The 17,675-nt window shown below is 47.1% G+C and overlaps 1 protein-coding gene across 1 annotated transcript in view; it reads right to left on the bottom strand.

The window, feature by feature from the left end:
• Positions 1-3,647: 3,647 nt before the first annotated feature.
• The window catches only part of B3GLCT (beta 3-glucosyltransferase), a 60,208-nt gene continuing 46,180 nt past the window's right edge, over positions 3,648-17,675 (bottom strand). The window contains exons 14-15 of the mRNA XM_078862985.1: positions 7,570-7,714; positions 3,648-6,292 (exon numbers count right to left, since the gene is read on the bottom strand). Of these exons, the coding sequence (XP_078719111.1) occupies positions 6,131-6,292; positions 7,570-7,714 (307 nt within the window). The 3' untranslated portion in view covers positions 3,648-6,130. The remainder of the gene's footprint in view (positions 6,293-7,569; positions 7,715-17,675) is intronic.

The following is a 17,675-nucleotide window of genomic DNA, read 5'->3' on the forward strand; positions in this document are numbered from 1 at the left end:
AAACAAACTAAAATCATGAACAAAAAAGTTGTCACAACAAATATATGATGGAAATATATAACAAAAAGGAATGTAATGCATATTATTGGTTCTTTCGGTAAAGTCACGTAGAAGGGAAGTAATAAAATAATAAAAATAATAATATTATGTTTTATTTTTATTATTTTATTACTTCCCTTCTACGTGACTTTACCGAAAGAACCAAGAAGATGAATCCCTGCAGTCACGAAAGCTTTAAATCGAAATGTAATGCATATATAATCCAAGTAATTGGCTATGTTGCTTGCACATCGTGTACATGATTGCATTTGCGCACGGCGAACAAAATAAGCTGCAAACAACTGAAAGACAAATTGACTTGAGCCATTCAATAACCTCTGGGTTATCAGCATGGATTCGTTACTTACTAATCATTTTGTATTCGCTAACTGCACCAACTGATACCTGATAATTATTCGACCTTAGGCGAGCATGGGCATTCGCACAATAAACACATTCCTGCGGAGGGAGCTGGTAGGAACGTTGGGTTGCTCGGTCAATGGCCAGGGTCAACGGCGGCATGGTGTATTCCGCAAATACGGCCGACTGTGAGGGCGGGCACAAGCCGGCGTGAGTAGGTTAAACGTTGAGTTTTATAAGGGCACCACGGGGTGACCAGCCCCTCCCCACCCTCCCCACCCAGCCCCTTCCCACCCTCCCCTCTCCACCCAGCCCCACCCCTCCCATTTTTGGATGCACGACGGACGGACACAAGAATCCCCTGTGGGCTGGTATGACCTGGCGGTTCCTACCAGTAATAACACAGTTTACCTGTAACAGATTGCCTCCCCCTATCAGTGGCAGCGACCCAGCTGACTCGGACCAATGTGATGTGGCATCACGACGATGCCATGACGCATCACTAAATGCAGGAAACCAATCGAGATATATGTGGATTCCCAAAGTGAACATAATTGGTGTCATCAGTTCAGTCACCAACGACCACAACAAAAGAATAATATCAAACGAGGCTGTTTCAATTACTTTGTTTTTATTCTACCCAACATTTAATTTGATTGACGTGAGACGAACACTACAGTGCTGTAACGAACACGTGTGCAGGCACCGGTGGACACACACATAATCACTGAGCCGACTCACAGGGCATGGGAGATGATATCAGAATGCATTATAGACAAGCAGAAAGTCGCTCTATACTCGTTCACGGTGTGCGCTCAATGCCAAATCCGAAATTATTATTTTTTAACTAGCCAGGAGTTATAAAACTTTTTTGACAACTATAATTGGGAGAGGCAGAGCTGCAACTTTTGCTGTTTCTATATGTGGCCGGCATGCACTCTGGCAGCAGAACATGGTCGTTCGTAAAGTTCCTTCAGCAGGAACATTGGAGCTTTTGCGGATGCTGTAACACTCCACCAGGGAACACGTGGGGCTGTGTGTATGTCCGTTGAACCGGTGTTGACCACACGCAGGAATCGAACCCGGGTTGCCAGGATCATAGGGCAGTGCGCTCATCGCTATACTACCGTTCCCCAAACCAGTACGATACATACAAAAAAAAGATCCCCTGTATAGCCTGAACAGACTATTGGGACAAGTGCTGTTAGCGAGCACCTATGAAGACCAGAACGGCACACGAGGGGGCAGTTTTTATGCACCACACCAGCTACTCATTTGAGGCTGAGTAGACCTAGGCGATACCCAGGACCGGATCAGATAATCGTCACTGATATTCGCCATGAGCAGGAATCGAACTCAGGTACGCCAGGTTCGTAGTGCAGCGCACTAACCGCTATACCACTGCTCCCCACAACACATACACACGCGCATACACATTTACAGAGACATATGACCTGTGCAGTGACATCGCGGACGTCACTGTATGGCAGAGGTCGCAAACGAGTTTTGATTCCTTACCCGTACCCGGCCGCACCAGGGTCGCAAATGGGTACCGTTCCCTACCCGTACCCGTACCCTATCCGAAATGAGTGACAAACGGTTACTCACCAGTGACTCACGGCCTACCCGTACCCGTACCCGGCCGCACCAGGATCGCAAATGGGTACCCGTTCCCGACCGGATACGGGTAGGGTACGGGTATCGGGTACCCGGTTGCTACCTCTGCTGTGTGGTGCCCGCCCCAGAGAGGCACGGCGTGCGAAGTATTGACATCGCGGACACCCCATACACGTGGGTGTAGTACCAGCCCGAGAGGGGCTCGGTGAGCGCTGATAGAGAGCGCTGAGTGGCACCACGCTCGGCATGCAGTGCTGTCCCCTATAGGAGGAGGTGTGAGAGTGCCGGCCATGAATGGGGTGAATGTAGGCCATGGCACTCTGGTTGACCCTGGAAGGCACGTGACCGGTAAGTCTACAGAGGTGCCCCAAGTGGGGGCTAGGGGTGGTCACGTGTCGGGGCGAGATCCTGCTAGAGGATTCGAGGTGGTCGTGGCCAAGGGCGGGGCCAGACACGACCAGTGAGGATGTAAGCTGGGTCCGGGGTTCAGTGTTGTTGTTATCCTGAAGTTCTACGTTCTACGTCCGAGAAGAGTCACCAACTCGTGGACCTGGACCCAAGCCGGAGTCCTGTTCGTTGTAGCTACTCCCAGTGTGATTAGTGTAGTTAGCCTTGTGGTCCACCACCACAGGTTGTGATCTGGTAAAGGGGCAGTTACCCCTTTGTGTTGGCATCAATAAATGTGTTGCCTCCAACGAGTACGTCTGCGACTCAGTTGAATCCACGACAACTGGATAACCTTTTACAGACTGGCATTGAGCAGATAATAAGACCATCACGGCATTTGAGGGGCTGGTGTTCCCAGCATCACACCTGGCCGCCTTTGTATGCATATATGTTGAACTTCTTTTACATAGTACGTAGCCAACCATGCTAATCGGGAGGTGCGGGGAAAGGACGAGGCTGTGGACCCACGCCGTTGCACTTTCCAAGCACCGCCACAAAACGGATTCCCGTCTCGATGGCTGTCAAAACAAAATTGCGTGGCTTCGGAGGCGGCTGCTGTCAAACCTGCACCAGTTCGTCTGCCGTACGTCAGGGAAGGGACCACACTGGCGGCAAAGGGGCTGGACGTTGATTGGCTGAGTGCCGCGCTACAGCAGGCAATTACATTTTGCACGTAATGTCCAATGATGACCTGAGAGAATGTGTCACAGCGCCTGCCAAGAGATGTCTTTGGTTGAGTAAAATCAACAAGCGGCATGTAAACTGCCCTCGCAACGCCGTCCCAATGAGCTGATACCTCATCTATCCCTCGTCTACAGGGCTAGATTAAACATGTGCATTGTTTTTATTCATTGACCAATGAGAGACTACAAAAATCACTATATTAATAACTTAATATTGAGACAAAACTCATATCTTCAAGTCCGGAGCCTCGAGGTTTAAGTCACATTTTCATAAAAGTTAGATTTTGAAACAGATTTTACTGCATAAGATCTCGGATGCCACGTGCGCTCGCAGAAGTAACGCTGGAGGGTGAGGTGACGTCTTTCTGGAGCGCTTGCGACGAGAGTTGCATCAGTAAGCCACGCTCAGTTTTCCCTCGAACAGTGACGCGATCCTTTGCCCACTACGGGATCCAGTCACGGTCATGATAGCGCGTAAAAGTTGAACATACGTGCATAGAAAAAGAGATGTAATTGACGATTTTATTTTTAAACCCCCAAAATAAGAAAACAGTGGAAAAAAACAAAGGTAAGAGATATACATACATGAAACAAGGTATCAAAAAAGTATATCCTGGTGTCAATGTGAATATGGAAAGTTAACATGATTTAGCATTTACATGAGAACGATGTTCCAGATGTGGCCCTTTGGGAGGTGACCACTGCCATCTGCAGTGGGCAAAGAAGCAGAGCTCCTGGTGCAAATGGAATAACAAACTTCATAAAATAAGAAAAAAAGCGTCAGTTTAATGTCTACACAAAAAAAAACTCAATCGTCCAATGACGTCTCAATCTTTTGAACGAAAGAGACGAAACATTTATTTGAAAAATCACGGACCGGTTATCCATTTTGTCACACGCACATAAACTGCTCACGAAGATCACAGACAACGAATAATGGGTCATTTGGCGGCCCACCAACAGCAAGACGGTGTTTGTAAAGGTTTTTACACCATTAACTACGGTCATGCTCCAACATAAATTCTAGAAAAAAAGACGCCAGGAATGGTCCTCAGTGCCTTCAGTGGATCTCTAACTGCCACGGCTCGTTTTGCACAAATCATGGATACCGTTAATTTGTTCCGTTTTCCTGATATCATCCTGGTGAGATATTTATTCATCTCACCAGGATGTAACCTTTCTTTTCATTTTCGTTAACATCACAAAACGTGTATTGACCATCATTTGTTTTCTCTGGCAGACCTGGGGTCAATTGTAATCCGTTGCAATTGTTTAGATTTTAAGTCTAAATCCAAACCGCCAAGGTGAATAGTATTATCTCTATTCTTTGGTTATTTCGGTAAAGTCACGTAGGTAGAAAAATTAAACAAAATAAAAAATAATACATCACTCCGTTTCGATCGCAACACAAGCGGTCGTCCTCGGGCAGAAAAAATAATCCAGCAGTGGAACTGCTGAATCAGGAAGAATGTCCCAACGAGCCTTGAGGCCTCTTCTCGATCAAAGCATCCAGGAATGGTAGCTTACCATCATTTTCCACTTCCATGGTGAATTTGATAGATGGGTGTATGGAATTGATGTGGTTGAAAAAATTGATTCAGTGCTGGCTGGCCATGTGGCCAAATGACGAAAGTATCATCTCCGTACCTCTTCCACAGGGAAGGACGTAGGGTGGATGTCTGGATGGCATCTGTTTCAAATTTCTCGATGAACACATTTGCTACCACTGGTGATAAGGGAGAACCCATCGGGGTAACTTCATTTTGTTTGTAGAATGTACCATTCCAGATGAAGTGTTGGTAAGGCAGTGCCTCACCAAAGTTGGTACATCAAGATTCAGTCCCTATTGGACCAAGTTTTCAATGATTGCTATGGTGTCAGGTACAGGTACCTTGGTGAACAGAGAGACTACATCAAAGCTGACAAGCAAATCATCTGGAGACAGTGAAATGTCTTCGATTAGAGAAACCAAGTGAGCTGAGTTAAGTACTGCTTCTGGCCACATGGCCAGCCAGCACTGACTTTACCGAAAGAACCAAAGAGTATGGATTCCTGCAGTCACGAAAGCTTCAAATCGAGTATTAGCTCTGCTGATGCAATTGTATTTGCAATTGACTCCAGGTCTGCTGTGTGCATTGTTTCAATGTGTAGGTTATCGTACACGAATCCAGGAAAAACTGAATAATATAACTTTAAAAAAACAAGCAATCAACTGCGATAACACACCTACATAGATTACATATATATATGAGGCTAATCTATCCATAGTATTTACGTTTTTGATGTTATTTATCTTTGTTTGTGTACCAATATCCAGATAAGTCTTCCGAGACTGCTTCAGCAAGTTTCAGCTGCATCCTAATGTTAAGCGGTTTATGTGAACAAGCACACAATCTCAAGCAATATTAACCCACGACTCGATAACTAAGCTTGTAAGTCGCCGGTGCTGCTCATCTACTTTTCCATTTTTGATAATAGCCCAGGATGTGACTCGAACCCATGAAAATCATACAAGCCACTGGGGAGGGGAGTTGTCCATGGAACAGGCTTGCCCACTAGTCCATTCAAATTGTTTCATAAATTACCATAGATTCAGCACTCACTTGATGTCAGTTAACTACGTACGAAACAATGATTAATAACACATTTATAACAAGTACACTAGTCACTAACACCATGCCTTCGAGGTCAATAAATTATGCACCACGTTGTAGGCAGTCGACACAGATCCTATTTCACCTCTTATGCATCTACTGGCCACCAACGTAAGAATGTGGAATTGCCACAAATAGCTGAAGGCCACCAACAAAGATTTTAACATCAAGACACCTTCTCTCTTGCAAGTACGTACGTTGAGCTTCTTCCGTACGTAGCCAACCGTGCTCATCGGAGGTGCGAAAGACTCTCGGACTTTTTTCCACGAATTCTGGTGAATGGGCGAGATTGAGCCCTGTTGCCTTCTCAGTGTAGGCTGTGACCGGCCACTACAGTTCTCTGTGCCCGATGACGCGGCCTTCGCTGCTTGTGCGATCATCCCCGGCCAGCCAGCGCTCGTAAATGTGGTAGGGATCCGTATTCCAATGCTTGTGGAAGGAGACTGGAGAATGGCTTGTGAGATAGTCGAGCGGATAGTCCTCCGGCCGTGCCTGCAAACACAACGCACGCTTCGTTAATGTCCGGGACAATGAGCGGAAGAAACTCGAATAGCGTGCATCAGCTCACGAAGGAAATGCGCTGTGCCTTTATTTCACTACCCAACGTGCTTTGGTTTTTCCATGTGAGTGGTGCGTGTGACAAGTTAAACTCATGTTTGGGTCTTGAATTAGCCGAGCATTCCTCTGCGGCTGGTAAAATTAGAACTGCTTTGTGGGAAGTCGTCGGCAACGGTTGTCGATGGAAATGTGAAAGTTCCATCACTAGCTCAGGTTCGCCAATGTCTGTATGTTGAACTTCTTTCGCACCGTACATAGCCAACCGTGGCAATCGGAGGTGCGAGGGAAGGACAACAAACTAAATGCATAAAGCAGTTCTTATAAAATTAGTTTTCAATCTAGATTTAAAAGTGCATAGCTCTAGCCGCTTCCTGATGGGTGATGGGTGCCTTGCCACCGCAAGTTGTCTGAGCAGGGAGACACAAAGTGCCATAGTTTTCTGTCAATGTGTGTTGATGCAGCGCAAAGCGGTACTCGTTTCCTCGACCATAATGTTTGTTTTCAACTTTCCAATTGTTCGAGTTTAGCGCTCAGCCACCGTTAGCAATATAAACCAACACGTCGATAAAACATGGTTACTCAAGAACTGCGCAGTTATCAAAATAAAATAAAAACACGCTTTAATGAAATGTACTGTCTGAGCTGCCCCTCCCCCTGCCCCCTTCCCCCATCGCCCCTCCCCTCCTTCCACTTCCCCCGCCCCTCGGCGTGGCTCCCCGAGGCTTGCCGTGACGTAAGGGACCGGGGTGATTTACAGGCAACGTGAGTTGAGCGTGGACAATTAGAGCCGTAAACGTGGACAATTAGAGCCGTAAAAAAGATTGTTTTAAAATATATATTTTACATTTTTTTATGATAGAATATAGTATTGTCATCAGTATGACATACCTACACCAAGTTTGCAGTCGATACGACATTGGGAATACGGTTGAAATTGAGTTACAAGATTTAAGGATACGACAGCACACAGAGTAAGTTAAGTAAAACCGTGAAAAATGTTTAAAAATAAATGTTTTGGATTTTTTTTTATGATAGAATATAGTCTTGTCATCAGTATGACATACGTATACCAAGTTTACAGTCGATAGCACATTGGGAAGTGGGTAAATTTTGAGTTAGAAGATTTTTTTTGGGAGGATACAACAGACGGAGTGAGTTAAATAAAAGCGTGTAAAAACATTTGTGGTTTCGTGACAGTGCAGGGAGCGCACCTGGTGGAACTGTGGGCTGTGAGTGGCAGGAATTTCCAGGCTCTTGAAGCACATGCCCAGCACCATGTCATCCGGAGCATCATCGCTGTAGCACTTGCAGCCACCGCCCATCAGCTTTTTCACTGCTTCGCGGCTGAACACCATTCTGCAACAGAGAGAGACGCGACTGCACCATCAATTCACCCTCAATGCACCCGTTCTTGTTGGAAGTAGAGTTGAGCCCGAATGCATGTATGTTGAACTTCTTTCGCACCGTACGTAGTCCAACCGTGCTAATTGGAGGTGCGAGGGAAGGACAAAAAACTAAACACAAAAATCCAAATAGTTCCCTTTTTCTTCATGGAATTGGGGATTTGTTCAGAAACGCTGACAGATTTGTTTGTTTTAAAATCCTTTGGGAAGGGAGGCTGCAGGCGGTAACCAGGATTGGTATGTTAAGAGGCCAAGAGATATAAGTACAGCAAAGGGTTATTGAATATACCTGCGCATGTTACCTCCCTGTATGTGTGGTGCCCCCTTATGTGTCGGTCCTATCTGGGTACTGCAGTTTCCTTTTGCATGCCGAGTACTCATTAATGGAATTGGACAAACATGCCAATGCAGGACACTCCTGAAAATGTGCTTGGGGGCACCACGGTGGCGAGATGTTGACTACATCGCCTGGTATGCAGGATGTCTCCCCGTGGTCGCGTGTATTTTTCTCCGGGTGCTTCGGTTTTTCCTCTCCACATTTAGAATCAACTTCAAGCGTTCATGGAGTATTTGGCTGCTGCTATAAATGTGTAGTGGGTTCGAATTAGGTGCACACACACGCAGCTTGGAGGCAACACTATTTATTAAACGGTAAGTAATATAACACTGTACATGAGGTGGTGACCACCTTCCTCAACTCACGAACACTCTGGAACACGACACAGACTGGACCAGGCAGGCAACGACCTGCCTGGCCCAGGACGACGACCCGGGACTTGACGACCGATGTCTTCACTTTGGAGTACAGTACAACAACCTCGCTCCGCGTTCACACCACGCTTATATCTGCTTTGGTGTGGCCGGCTCCGCCCAGGCGTGGCTGGCTCTGTCCAGGCCACGCCTCCCTTCCCAGGCCACGCCTCCCTTCCCCCACCTCTGGGAAGGTCCGGATCCCTCCACCACGTGACCCCCCAGGCACCCCCTTGGGGCCCCCAGCCCTCGTACGGGCCGACAGAGTAGTGACCGTTCTATGTCACTACATCACCCCCCCTGTATAAACACACAGCCGTCCCCGGCTGTAACACAACTGTGAAACATCGAAAAGGTGTGCCTCCGAACCAGCAACATCAATAAATAACCGGCGACCGATAAGAAATACAATCACGTAATATACACAGAATCGACGAGGGTGAAAAGAAGGAAACCGCATAGAAAATGGGGAATTAACAACAAATATACATGAAAACTGGCTAACCCACTTACGCTCCAGCACAGCCTCCCCGTGAGAATCACTCATGCACCGACATGTGAGTGTGGCCATTGGAACGACGGCGTAGGCAATGAGCAAGGAGTCTGAGCGGCATGTAGAGCAGCCAGTCTTCAACGAGTCCATGTGGCCGGGCCTGGGGAACCAGAAGCGGCCCAAAGGGCACGGCCCCTCCCCCCAGGAGTCAAGAACAGGAGGAGCAGGAGTAGCTGACGCATGCTCCACTCCCTCCCCCCCCCCCAGTCCGTAGCCGGTCGGCATAACTGGCGACTCCAAGGTGCCAGGTAGATACTGCCTCCTGTGACGAGAAACAAACCCTCCTGAGGCATCACTCAACGAACACTCGCCTCCGCTCTTCGGACATAACAGTCACCCAATAGCACCCCCCCCGCCTTTCCGACATGGCGTCTCCATCCTAAAACCCGCGCACGTCGGCCATATCGGGGGGGGGATTTCCATGTTACCACCCCACCGCCTTTCCGACGCGGCATCACAACCAGTAGCACGCGTCGGCCATATCGGGGGGGAATTTCCATGTTACAACCCCACCGCCTTTCCGACGCGGCGTCACAACCAGTGGCACGCGTCGGCCATATCAGGGGGGAATTTCCATGTTAGCACCCCACCGCCTTTCCGACGCGGCATCACAACCAGTAGCACGCGTCGGCCATATCGGGGGGGGGAATTTCCATGTTACCACCCCACCGCCTTTCCGATGCGGCATCACACCCAGTAGCACGCGTCGGCCATATCGGGGGGGAATTTCCACCCAGTCTCTCTCCAAGACTCGCATCGCAGCATATAGCTGTACCGACCGAGCTGAGACGACCCATCGTTCACTTACTGCACAACATGCACCCTAACAACTGAGGGATACAGTCCCAACGTAACGGGACAACTCCACCTGAACACTACGAACCTCCAGCCCACTTTTTCAACGCGCCTCGGAGTGTCTCACTCTCCGGGCCATCAGGTCAAGCCATCAGACACAGCATGATTGGACCACACTCTCTGAGCCATGTGAGCGCACAGCCCACTAGGCTAGACAAGCCACGGAGTGTCTCGATCTCCGGGCTGTCAGGTCAAGCTGTCAGACACAGCATGACGGGACCACACTCTCTGAGCCATGTGAGCGCACAGCCCACTAGGCTAGACAAACCACGGAGTGTCTCGATCTCCGGGCTGTCAGGTCAAGCCGTCAGACACAGCATGACGGGACCACAATGTTCATGTTAGACACGCAATTCTTACTGGGCCATCCTGGTCAGGATCTGCACCCCAAGATAAGTGACAGCCAGCACCACAATTCCAAATCCCTGGCAGCATGTCACCATCGCAATTTAACACCATCACAACACATACAATTTGAATTATGATCCCCCACAGAACTGATCCAATGCCGAACAGGTACGCACAATTTGTGACGATCCCGAATATTCAATGGTCACAACAATACACCTCACATCCCGTATCCGTACACATCATCTCCGAGACTCGCATTGCAGCATGCAGCTGTACCAACCGAGTGGAGAGAGCAACGCAATTTGACGGCAATTAACGGAAACGCACCCCCGATCCATGTAGAACACAAGGGGCATTCCTGCACAAAAGACATCATCTGTGCAACAACGGACAGGAACCAACCAGTGAGTTTGAAACAAACCGAACCTGTCATTTCAAAATCCCCTTCAACATTAACCATGGGACTCAGGGCATTAGAATTTTGAGAGCAAAAAAACTAGACACAAACCCCAAGAATCGCCGAATTGATTAATACAGTATATGCAGTATACGAAGTTCGTACAGTCAATCATTTGGCGCAATGCTCCATCCAGTCCCCACATGGCAACACACACAATCAATACTCCAGACAATCCGTACATAGTAAATAATCACAAGCAAGTACCCAACAGTCCATACACTGTTAACAATTTAAAGCAAAGCTCCATACGGTCTGTACATTGGCAACAATGACGATCAAAGTTTCTGACAGTTACACGTGACAATCACGAGCGAAACTCCATACAGTATACACAATAACAATGGCGATTTCGGAACAAAACGACGTAACAACACGAGTCATTAACACGGCAACCTACAGGATATCAACGGAGCTCGGGACACCAAACAACGAATTAATCATTAACTACACCCAGAAGATACCGATCTCGACGCCGTAATTAACAACACTGTTACAAGCAGATACCCGCATGGAAGCCACGTCAATTTATCACGCACACAACCGGATGAACACGCTCCGCAAACCAGCGAGTTAAAAAAAACACCCGCAATCGCAACCCGGCACACGCAAGATGGGTGAAGTTATTATTATTTTTCTTGGGGCCGGGTGCTTGTCATGTCACGACTCGCCTGGCGACTGTGAATAACGGAGGGCGGTAAGGTGGAGAGCACTGGGACGGCCCGAAGAATCTTTCATGGTGAACACGGCCTGCTCTTGCGAACCCATCCACCTCTCGCGCTCGAGCAGAAGACTGGAACTCCCCCTCCGCAGGCGTTGATGTCGGCGGGAGTGGCATTTCGGCAGCAGGAGCGGCGTTTTGGCGGGAACCGCACCCCGACCAGCCGCAGAGTTGGCGGGAGCGGCGTTTTGGCGGGAACCGCGCCCAGACCAGCCGCCGAGTTGGTGGGAGCGGCGTTTTGGCGGGAACCGCGCCCCGACCAGCCGCCGAGTTGGCGGGAGCGGCGTTTTGGCGGGAACCGCGCCCTGACCAGCCGCCGAGTTGGCGGGAACGGAGTTTTGGCGGGAACCACGCCCCGACCAGCCGCCGAGTTGGCGGGAGCGGCGTTTTGGCGGGAACCGCGCCCCGACCAGCCGCCGAGTTGGCGGGAACAGCGCCACGATCAGCCGCCGAGTTGGCGGCCCCACCGCGTGGCCCGCATGCCCGGGCCTCCCCCGCCAGCCCCCGCAGAGACGACGGTGTCCTCTCCCCGTGGCTCCATCGCTCCGTTCCCGATGGCGGCGAAGCAGCGGTGCGATGCCAGTCCCGCCACTCCGCGTGCAGCGCCATCTCTCTTTCTCTGTCACCGGGGCTGCCATCCCCGGGGCTGTCCGAAGGATGGTCGTCACACCGTCCCCGTCGTACGAAGGCGTTCAGGTGAGTTTTGTATTTGTTTTTCGTGTGCTCATTTTACTTCCCTAGGATAACACCTAGCAATATTTATATTTCCACAACTTCTGACACCAAATGTAGTGGGTTCGAATTAGGTGCACACACACGCAGCTTGGAGGCAACACTATTTATTAAACGGTAAGTAATATAACACTGTACATGAGGTGGTGACCACCTTCCTCAACTCACTAACACTCTGGAACACGACACAGACTGGACCAGGCAGGCAACGGCCTGCCTGGCCCAGGACGACGACCCGGGACTTGACGACCGATGAGGTCTTCACTTTGGAGTACAGTACAACAACCTCGCTCCGCGTTCACACCACGCTTATATCTGCTTTGGCGTGGCCGGCTCCGCCCAGGCGTGGCTGGCTCTGTCCAGGCCACGCCTCCCTTCCCAGGCCACGCCTCCCTTCCCCCACCTCTGGGAAGGTCCGGATCCCTCCACCACGTGACCCCCCAGGCACCCCCTTGGGGCCCCCATCCCTCGTACGGGCCGACACAGTAGTGACCGTTCTATGTCACTACAAATGTCCACGTGATAAGCCACTTCGTTGAGCTATCATTTGTGGCCATGTCACTTCTGAAAAAATAGCTATATAGCTCAGTGGGTCTTACCTGGTAAAATAAAAAAAGTTTAGTTGAATAGTTTAAATAGCTTAGGCTACGTGCAGTTTTCCTGGACAAAGCGTGTTTTGTATTCATATGTTCATAGTACATCTCATAAAATGTGTCACATCTTAACCAATCAAACGCTCATTCTCGAACATCTACTGAAGTTTCTGCCGTTCCCTTCCGTACGACGGCTTTTCAACTCCTTGGTCACAATGCCCACTTGCGCATCATGAATGCCACACAATCCTGACCTACAATTCCCAAGCAAGCTCACGGGCTTTGCGCGAAGGGGGGAGGTTTGTAACTTGTGCAACCTGCTGCACCGTAAGCTAACGCAAGCGGCGAAAAGACTGTCCGTGATGCGCGACTCCGAGACACTCCCTCGCACAGCACAGATGGAAATCGATAAGCAACTGGAAGCCGCAGCCCCCCCGAGTGATTCTCTCACAGGAAGGGCAGATGTCAGCTGCCAGATCATTATGCAGGTGTGGCATTGGTTAGTGTGCAGATAAACACGTCCTCTTGTGCCGAAATGTCAACGCGGGTCTACGAACGTGCTCACAAGTTGATGCGCCTCCCTGCAGAATGCGCACAGCCACAGAAAGTCACACAGGGCCTCATTGTGTTGTGTAAAATGTTTGTATCTGTGGGCTATTTGGAGGAAAAGCACTCGTGTTCCCATTACCAACAACAGGGCAAATTGTCCAAGTGAATGGGTTTAAGCTGCTTCCTCAAGATCTTATGTGGCTCTGAATCTTTTAATGTTTTGCCATATTTTGAAATGCTATAAAATAACATGAATAATGCGAATAATCCATCACAATAATTGTCTCTTATTCAGCCGGAAAGCTCCACTAAATCCTGACACATTTTCAGGAGCACTGTTAGTGGTCTGTGGCCAATAATTTTGGATGAGGAGATAAACAGGAATATGTCGTAATCTTTATTTGAAGCTTTCGTGACTGCAGGAATCCATACTCTTTGGTTCTTTCGGTAAAGTCAAAATAAAATAAATCACGACGTTTCGGGCGCAACACGAGCATCCGTCATCAGGTGGGAAAGCATGGTCTGCTGCTGAGGAAGACTGTTTTAAAAGGTTTGAAAAGGGTGTAGCCCAAGGGTCATAAAGAAGTGGCTGGGGCTAGTGATGTTAATGTGAGAAATTAGCATGAAACTGTAAGATAGGAGGAGAGCAGCCTCCTCGACAAGGGCATGGAAGTGACTATGTTAATGTGAGGGATTAGCATGATGTTAATGTGAGAAATTAGAAGGCACGGAAGTGGCTATGTTAATGTGAGGGATTAGCATGATGTTAATGTGAGAAATTAGAGGGCACGGAGGTGGCTATGTTAATGTGAGGGATTAGCATGATGTTAATGTGAGAAATTAGAGGGCACGGAGGTGGCTATGTTAATGTGAGGGATTAGCATGATGTTAATGTGAGAAATTAGAGAGCACGGAAGTGGCTATGTTAATGTGAGAGATTAGCATGATGTTAATGTGAGAAATATGAGGGCACGGAGGTGGCTATGTTAATGTGAGGGATTAGCATGGTGTTAATGTGAGAAATTATAAGGAACGGAAGTGGCTATGTTAATGTGAGAGATTAGCATGATGTTAATGTGAGAAATTAGAAGGCAAGGAAGTGGCTATGTTAATGTGAGGGATTAGCATGATGTTAATGTGAGAAATTAGAAGGGACGGAAGTGGCTATGTTAATGTGAGGGATTAGCATGATGTTAATGTGAGAAATTAGAAGGCACGGAAGTGGCTATGTTAATGTGAGGGATTAGCATGATGTTAATGTGGGAAATTAGAAGGGACGGAAGTGGCTATGTTAATGTGAGGGATTAGCATGATGTTAATGTGAGAAATTAGAAGGGACGGAAGTGGCTATGTTAATGTGAGGGATTAGCATGATGTTAATGTGGGAAATTAGAAGGGACGGAAGTGGCTATGTTAATGTGAGGGATTAGCATGATGTTAATGTGAGAAATTAGAAGGCACGGAAGTGGCTATGTTAATGTGAGGGATTAGCATGATGTTAATGTGGGAAATTAGAAGGGACGGAAGTGGCTATGTTAATGTGAGGGATTAGCATGATGTTAATGTGAGAAATTAGAAGGGACGGAAGTGGCTATGTTAATGTGAGGGATTAGCATGATGTTAATGTGAGAAATTAGAAGGCAAGGAAGTGGCTATGTTAATGTGAGGGATTAGCATGCTGTTAATGTGAGAAATTAGAAGGCACGGAAGTGGCTATGTTAATGTGAGGGATTAGCATGATGTTAATGTGAAAAATTAGAAGGGACGGAAGTGGCTATGTTAATGTGAGGGATTAGCATGATGTTAATGTGGGAAATTAGAAGGGACGGAAGTGGCTATGTTAATGTGAGGGATTAGCATGATGTTAATGTGAGAAATTAGAGGGCACGGAGGTGGCTATGTTAATGTGAGGGATTAGCATGATGTTAATGTGAGAAATTAGAGGGCACGGAGGTGGCTATGTTAATGTGAGGGATTAGCATGATGTTAATGTGAGAAATTAGAGAGCACGGAAGTGGCTATGTTAATGTGAGAGATTAGCATGATGTTAATGTGAGAAATATGAGGGCACGGAGGTGGCTATGTTAATGTGAGGGATTAGCATGGTGTTAATGTGAGAAATTAGAAGGAACGGAAGTGGCTATGTTAATGTGAGGGATTAGCATGATGTTAATGTGAGAAATTAGAAGGCAAGGAAGTGGCTATGTTAATGTGAGGGATTAGCATGATGTTAATGTGAGAAATTAGAAGGGACGGAAGTGGCTATGTTAATGTGAGGGATTAGCATGATGTTAATGTGAGAAATTAGAAGGCACGGAAGTGGCTATGTTAATGTGAGGGATTAGCATGATGTTAATGTGGGAAATTAGAAGGGACGGAAGTGGCTATGTTAATGTGAGGGATTAGCATGATGTTAATGTGAGAAATTAGAAGGGACGGAAGTGGCTATGTTAATGTGAGGGATTAGCATGATGTTAATGTGAGAAATTAGAAGGCAAGGAAGTGGCTATGTTAATGTGAGGGATTAGCATGATGTTAATGTGAGAAATTAGAAGGCACGGAAGTGGCTATGTTAATGTGAGGGATTAGCATGATGTTAATGTGAAAAATTAGAAGGGACGGAAGTGGCTATGTTAATGTGAGGGATTAGCATGATGTTAATGTGGGAAATTAGAAGGGACGGAAGTGGCTATGTTAATGTGAGGGATTAGCATGATGTTAATGTGAGAAATTAGAAGGCACGAGGGTGGCTATGTTAATGTGAGAGATTAGCATGATGTTAATGTGACGACGGACGCTTGTGCTGCGCCCAAATTGTCGTGATTTATTTTATTTTATACCTACGTGACTTTACCGAAAGAACCAAAGAGTAAAGAACATGTCGTGCCTATAACTATAATCCGTGATGCAATACTAAAGACAATACAGTACATAACAACTCATCACTATAGTATTAGCTATAATCAACTCACTGCTGGTTGAAAGCCTCTCCAAAGCCAACATAATCTGGAATGATCCCACTCTGTAATAACCACATTTTCATAAAACATCGTGAACATTTTGTTACTATCCTTGCAAATATTTGTGTTAATAAAATACAGCCCTTGCTTTTGAGAGCTTTGGATGACTGCATCAATTTCCATTGAATTCTATTCCTTGCCATGGTCTACAAAGGCTCGTAATAATGATCTCTGATATTCAATTGTCTTCTTTCAGTATCGTCTTGATTGTACGTGGTCGATGATGACAAAATACCTTCCAATATCTTGCTCGCTCGCGTGACTGCCTGGCCTCTTCAGTTGCCAATTCTCTTCCCAATTATATGCACGCACGATTCACATACATTTGACATGCTGTCAATGCCTCAGTTAATTTGCAAGTGAGTTTTGTCTCAATTTTTGAACAGAATAATGACTGAGACATTCCAAAATTTAGACATTTCATCTCAATGCGCTAATTAGTAAATAGGTGAGATTATTTTAGTCCAACAGCTATTCTCAACTTCTTTGGTGATATCCACGGCTATTGCATATGGTCCAGGAGCTTTACCCTTTTGTAATACCTTTCCTTGGGATGCAAACGTTTTATGTATTCACTCTTTCCATCTGCCTGTCTCTATCACAGAACAACGCTTTTAAATTGCGATTTAAAGCTTTCGTGACTGCAGGGATTCATATTCTTGGTTCTTTTGGTAAAGTCAAGTAGAAGGGAAATAATAAAAATAAAACATAATAAGATAAAATTATCACGACGTTTCGGCCACAACGCAAGCAGCCGTCCCTCAGGTGAAGAACAGGGCTGTCGGAAAGACAGCGTCCCCATTAGGACCCTGTCTTTCCGACAGCCCTGTTCGTGCGCTGTGGCCGAAAACGTCGTGAGAATTTTATCTTATTATGTTTTATTTTTATAATTTTAACGCTTTTAAAGATGATCAAATATGCACAAAATTGTATACGTAGTAAAGGGGTTTTTTGGGATTAGATTGCGTAAATATGAATGTGTCGTTAAACCGTTCGGTTGCCAGAACCCGGTGGGTGACATGGCCTAGTGGTACCACTTGCTGCAAAGGTTCACAGTTAGAATACAGCGGCCGCCCCGGTAATTACTGCGGTGAGCACTAACTATTATAACACACTCCGTTTGGCTTCACAGTGGACTTTAAAGACCGTGTGATGTCATTCGCAAGAGTAGGCCATTGGTTGACCTAGGGGAGGCCCTGAACAAGTTCTAGTATCACTTGCTACTGATGTCTACCATGACCTGGAATGGAACTCAGGTCATTAAGATTGTAGCACAGTGTGCTGTCTAAACCACCATTCCCCATAGCCCCATTTGTAAAGTTTAGCCCAAAAT

This window comes from Lampetra fluviatilis, chromosome 15 (genome assembly GCF_964198595.1).
Source record: "Lampetra fluviatilis chromosome 15, kcLamFluv1.1, whole genome shotgun sequence".
Taxonomy (NCBI): domain Eukaryota; kingdom Metazoa; phylum Chordata; class Hyperoartia; order Petromyzontiformes; family Petromyzontidae; genus Lampetra; species Lampetra fluviatilis.